A 6,490-nucleotide genomic window follows, 5' to 3' on the forward strand; every position below is an offset into this window, starting at 1 on the left:
TGGTAAATTTGGTTTGCTAGTGTCTTGTTGAGGATTTTTGCATCAATATTCATCATTGATACTGGCCTGTATTTTTTAAGTTTTTTTAAATTTTAAGTTCAGGGGTACATGTGCAGGTTTGTTGCGTAGGTAATCTTGTGTCATGAGTGTTTGTTGTACAGATTATTTTGTCATACATGTAGTGAGTCTAGTACCTATTAGTTATTTTTCTTTATCCTTTCCCTCCTCCCACCCTCCACCCTCTGATAGGCCCCAGTGTGTGTTGTTCCCTTACATGTGTCAATATGTTCTCATCATTTAGCTCCTCTTATAAGTGAGAACACGTACTATTTGATTTTAGAGTCCCGTGTTAGTTTGCTAAGAATGATAGCCTCCAGATCCACCCATGTCCCTGCAATGGACATGACCATTTTGTTTTTTATGGCTGCATAGTGAACCATGGTATATATTTACCACTTTTTAAAAATCCAACCTACCGTTCATGGGCATTTAGGTTGATTCCATGTCTCTGCTACTGTGAATAGTGCTGCAAAGAACATAAGCATACATGTGTCTTTTTAATAGAACAATTTATATTCCTTTGAATATGTATCCATTAATGGGATTGATGGGTCAAATGGCATTTTTGTTTTTAGGTCCTTGCGAAATTTCCACACTGTCTTCCACAATGGTTGAATGAATTTACACTCCCACAAACAGTGTATAAGCATTCCTTTTTCTCTGCAACCTCACCAGCATCTGTTATTTTTTAAACTTTTAGTAATAGTGATTCTGGATAAGAAGTCATCATCCAAATATATACCATCTTCAAGAGACTCACCTAACACATAAGGATTCACATAAGCTTAAGGTAAAGGGGTGGAAAAAGATATTCCTTGCAAATGGACACCAAAAGTGAGCAGAAGTAACTATTCTTATATCAGACAAAACAGACTTTAAAGAAAAAACAGTTAAAAAAGACAAAGCAGAACATTATATAATGATAAAAGTACTAGTCCAATAGGAAAATAACACAATCCTAAATATATATCCACCTGACACTGGTGCTCCCAAATTTTTAAAACAATTACTACTAGACCTAAGAAATGAGATAGATGGCAAAACAATAATAGTGAGGGAATTCAATACTCCACCAACAGCACTATACAGGTCATCAAGACAGAGAGTCAACAACAACAACAAAAAGTGTACTTAACCTATACCCTGGAACAAATGGACCCAACAGATATTTATAGAACATTCCACCCAATAACAGAAGAATATACATTCTATTCAATAACACATGGAACATTCTCCAAAGCAGACCATATGATAGGCGACAAAACAAGTATCAATAAGTTTAGGAAAATCAAACTTATATCAAGTACTCTCTCAGACCACAGTGGAATAAAATTGGATATCAACTCCAAAAGAAACCACGTAAATACACGGAAATTAAATAATCTATTCTTGAACGATCATTGGGTCAACAGTGAAATCAAGATGGAAATTTAAAGATTCTTTGGACTGAACAATAATAGTGACACAACTTATCAAAACCTCTGTACTGAGACCAGCTCGGTCATGGAAACCCCAACCCAACGGTGCTAGAAGAATTGAAGACAAAGACACAGAAATAGAGTGCAAAGTGGGAAGCAGGGGGCTGATAGCCTTCAGAGCTGAGAGCCACAAACAGAGTTTGACCCACATATTTATTGACAGTAAGCCAGTGATATGCATTGCTTCTATAAATCATAGATTAACTAAAAGCATTCCTTACCAGAAACAAAGCATTTTTAGCAAGGAGTAGAGAAGCAGGCTCTGGCTGATTATCTACAGCAAAGACATGTTGTTAAGGCACAGCAGTTTTCCACTCCAGGAGGGCCAGGTGTTCCTTGCCCTGCTCTAGTAAACCAACAACTTCTAGCAGTGTGCGTGATAGCCATCATGAGCATGTCACATTGCTGCATAAATCCTGTTTATGGCCAGTTTCTTTAAGGCCTGTTTACGACAGGCTTAGGGCTTGTTCCCAGCACCTCTGGGATAAAGCAAAAGCAATGCTAAGAGGAAAGTTCATAGCCTTAGATGCCTCCATCGAAAAGTCTGAAAGAGCACAAATAGACAATCTAAGGTCACACCTCAAGGAACTAGAGAAACAGGAACAATCCAAACCCAAACCCAGGAAAAGAAAAGAAATAACAAAGATCAGAACAGAATTAAATGAAATTGAAACAAAAAACACAGAAGATAAATGAAACAAAAAGCTGGTTCTTTGAAACAATAAACAGAATGGATAGACCACTAGTGAGATTAACCATGAAAAGAAGAGAGAAGATCCAAATAAGCTCAATTAGTATAGAAACTGGATATATTATAACTGATACGACAGAAATGCGAAAGATCATTCAAGGCTACTATGAACACCATTATGCATACAAACTAGAAAACCTACAGGAAATGAATAAATTCATGGAAACACACAACCCTCCTAGATTAAACCAGGAAGAACTAGAAACCCTGAAAAGACCAATAACAAGCAGTGAGATCGAAATGGAAATTTAAAAAAACTGCTAAGAAAATAAATTCCAGGACTAGATGCATTCACAGCTGAATTCTACCAGACATTCAAAGAAGAATTGGTAAAAATCCTACTGAAACTATGCCAAAAGGTAGAGAAAAAGAGAATCCTCCCTAAACCATTCTATGAAGTCAGTATTACCCAAAAACCCGAGCCAGAATAAGACATAACAACAACAACAACAACAATAATAAACTACAGACCAATATCTCGGATGAACATAAATGCAAAAATCCTCTACTAAATACTAGCTAACCGAATCCAACAGCATATCAAAAAGACAACCCACCATGATCAAGTGGGTTTCATACCAATGATTCAGGGATTGTTTAACATAAACAAGTCAATAAATGTGATACACCACATAAACAGAATTAAAAACAAAAATCATATGGTCATCTCAAAAGACACAGAAAAAGCATCTGACAAAATCCAGCATCACTTTATGATTAAAGCCCTCAGAAAAATACCTTAAAGTAATAAAAGCCATTTATGACAAACACACAGACAACATTATACTAAACAGGAAAAAGCTGAAAGCATTCCCCCTGAGAACTGGAACAAGACTGGGGTGCCCAGTTTCACCACTTCTATTCAACATAGTACTGAAGTCCTAACCAGAGAAGTCGGACAAGACAAAAAAATAAAGGGCATCCAAACTGAAAAGGAGAAAGTCAAACTGTCCCTGTTCACCAATGATATGATCGTATACTTAGAAAACCCTAAAGACTCATCTAAAAATCTTCTGGATCTGATAAATGAATTCAGTAAAGTTTCAGAATACAAAATCAATGTACACAAATCAGCAGCACTGCTATACACAAACTGTGACCAAGTTGAGAATCAAATCAAAACTCAATGTCTCTCACAATACTTACAAAAAAAAAAAAAAAAAAAAAAAAAAACAATGCTTAGGAATACACCTAACCAAAAAGATCTCTACCAAAAAAAAAACTACAAAACACAGTTGAAAGAAATCATACATGACACAAACAAATGGGAACATACCTCATGTTCATGGATGGGTAGAATCAATGTTGTGAAAATGACCATACTGCCAAAAGCAAACTACAAATTCAATGCAATTCCCAGAAAAATACTATCATCATTCTCCACAGAACTAGAAAAAAAAAATCCTAAAATGCAGAAGGAAACTACAAAGACCCCACATAGCCAAAATAGGACTAAGCAATAAGAACAATTCTGGAGGCATCACATTACCTGATTTTAAAGTATAAGGATAAAATTACTATAACAGCATGGTAGTGGCATAAAAATAGGCATGTAGTCCAATGGAACAGAATAGAGAACACAGAAATAAAGCCAAATACTTACAGCCAACTCATCTTTGACAGAGCAAACAAAAACATAATGTGGGGAAAGGACACCCTACTCAAAAAAATGATGCTGGGATAATTAGCAAGCCACATGTAGAAGAATGAAACTGGATCTCTCACCTTATACAAAAATCAACAAAATATGGATCAAAGACTTAACTCTAAGACCTGAAACCATAAAAATTCTAGAAGATAATCTCAGAAAAACTCTTCTAGACATTGGATTAGGCAGAGAGTTCATGACCATGAACCCAAAAGCAAATGCAACAAAAACAAAGATAAATAGATGGGACTTAACCAAAAAACTTCTGCAGAGCAAAAGAAATAATCAACAGAGTAAACTGACAACCCAGAGAGTGGAAGAAAATCTTCACAATATATATATATCTGGCAAAGGATTAATATCCAGAATCTACAAGGATCTCAAATCAGCAAGAAAAAAAATAATAATCACATCAAAAAGTAGGCTAAGGACATGAATAGACAATTCTCAAAATATATATGTAAGTGGCCAATACGCATATGAAAAAATGCTCAACATCACTATTAGGGAAATGCAAATCAAAACCACAATGTGATACAAGCTTACTCTTGCAAGAATGGCCATAATTAAAAAATCAAAAAATAATAGATATTGGCATGGATGTGGTGAAAAGGGAATACTTTTACACTGCTGATGGGAATGTAAACTAATACAACCACTATGGAAAACAGTATGGAGATTCCTTGAAGTATTAAAAGTAGATCTACCATTTGATCCAGCAATCCTACTACTGGGTATCCACCCAGAGGAAAATAAGTCATTATATGAAAAAGATACTTGCACACACACATTTACGGCAGCACAATTCACGATTCCAAAAATACAGAACCAGCCCAAATGCTCACTGATCAACAAGTAAATAAAGAAAATGTGATGTGTATATATACAACATAGAATACTACCCAGCCATTAAAAGGAACAAAATAATAGCAATTTCAGCAAACCGGATGGAGTTGGAGACCATTATTCGAAATGAAATAACTCAGGAATGGAAAATCAAACATGGTATGTTACTTATAAGTGGGAGTTAAGCTATGAGGACACAAAGGCATAAGAATGATACAATAGGCCATTACTGCAGGAAAAGGTCCCGCAGAGCTGAGCAGTCAAGATGTGGGACTTCACCGAAGACCAGACTGCAGAGTTCAAGGAGGCCTTCCAGCTGTTTGACCGAACAGGTGATGGCAAGATCCTGTACAGCCAGTGTGGGGACGTGATGAGGGCCCTGGGCCAGAACCCTACCAACGCCGAGATGCTCAAGGTCCTGGGGAACCCCAAGAGTGATGAGATGAATGTGAAGGTGCTTGACTTTGAGCACTTTCTGCCCATGCTGCAGACAGTGGCCAAGAACAAGGACCAGGGCACCTATGAGGATTATGTCAAAGGACTTCAGGTGTTTGACAAGGAAGGAAATGGCACCGTCATGGGTGCTGAAATCCGGCATGTTCTTGTCACACTGGGTGAGAAGATGACAGAGGAAGAAGTAGAGATGCTGGTGGCAGGGCACGAGGACAGCAATGGTTGTATCAACTATGAAGAGCTCGTCCGCATGGTGCTGAATGGCTGAGGACCCTCCCAGTCTCCTGACTCCGTGCCTTTCCCTGTGTGAATTTTGTATCTATCCTGAAGTTTCCCTAGGCTCTCTTGTCTCAGCACTTTTCCCATCTTGTCTCTCTTGGATGATGTTTGCCATCAGCATTCACCAAATAAACTTGCTCTCTGGGCCCTCAAAAAAAAAAAAAAAAAAAAAAAAAAAAAAGAATGATACAATAAACTTTGGGGACTCAGTCAGGAAGGGTAGAAGGAAGGTGAAGGATTAAAGACTACCCATTGAGTACAGTGTACACTGTTCAGATGGTGGGTGCATCAAAATCTCAGAAATTAGCACTAAAGAACTTATCTCTGTAACCAAATACTACCTTTTCCCCCAAGAACTATTGAAATAATAATAAAAAATAATAATAGCCATTCTGACGGTTGTGACATGTTATCTCATTGTGGTTTTGATTTGCATTTCTCTAATAATCCGTGATGTTGAACTTTTTTTCATATTATCATTGGTTGCATGTATGTCTTATTTTGAAAAGTATTTGTTCATGTCATTTGCCCACTTTTTAATTGTTTAATAAATTTAAGTTCTTCATAGACTTTTGTCAGATGCATAGTATGAAAAATTTTCTGTAATTCTATAGGTTGTATGCTCTTTCTCTTGATAGTTTCTTTTTCTGTGCAGAAGGTCTTTAGTTAATAGGATCCCATTTGTCCATTTTTGATTTTGTTGCAATTACTCTTGATGTCTTCGTTTTGAAATATTTGCCCATATCTATATGCAGAATGATATTGCATAGACTGTCTTCCAGGGTTTTTATAGCCTTGATTTTACATTTAAGTCTTTAATCTATCTTGAGTTAATTTTTTATATGGTGTAAGGGGTCAAGTTTAAATCTTCTGCATATGGCTAGCCAGTTATCCCAGCACCATTTATTAAATAAGGATTACTTTCCCCACTGCTTGTTTTTGTTAGGTTTGTCAGAGATCAGATAATTGCAGGTG

The 6,490-nt window shown here is 36.7% G+C and overlaps 1 protein-coding gene across 1 annotated transcript; it reads left to right on the forward strand.

The window, feature by feature from the left end:
* The first annotated feature begins 5,007 nt into the window (after positions 1-5,007).
* Positions 5,008-5,648, forward strand: LOC103247367 (myosin light polypeptide 6). The gene has a single exon (XM_008019469.3). It carries the CDS (start codon positions 5,049-5,051, stop codon positions 5,502-5,504), a length of 456 nt encoding a protein of 151 aa, XP_008017660.2. The 5' UTR covers positions 5,008-5,048; the 3' UTR covers positions 5,505-5,648.
* Positions 5,649-6,490: the final 842 nt, after the last annotated feature.

The sequence above is a fragment of the Chlorocebus sabaeus genome, chromosome X, assembly GCF_047675955.1.
Source record: "Chlorocebus sabaeus isolate Y175 chromosome X, mChlSab1.0.hap1, whole genome shotgun sequence".
NCBI classification, from domain to species: domain Eukaryota; kingdom Metazoa; phylum Chordata; class Mammalia; order Primates; family Cercopithecidae; genus Chlorocebus; species Chlorocebus sabaeus.

Coding starts and splice junctions, on each gene's coding strand:
- LOC103247367 (XM_008019469.3), top strand. CDS start 5,049: ATGTGGGACTTCACCGAAGACCAGACTGCAGAGTTCAAGGAGGCCTTC.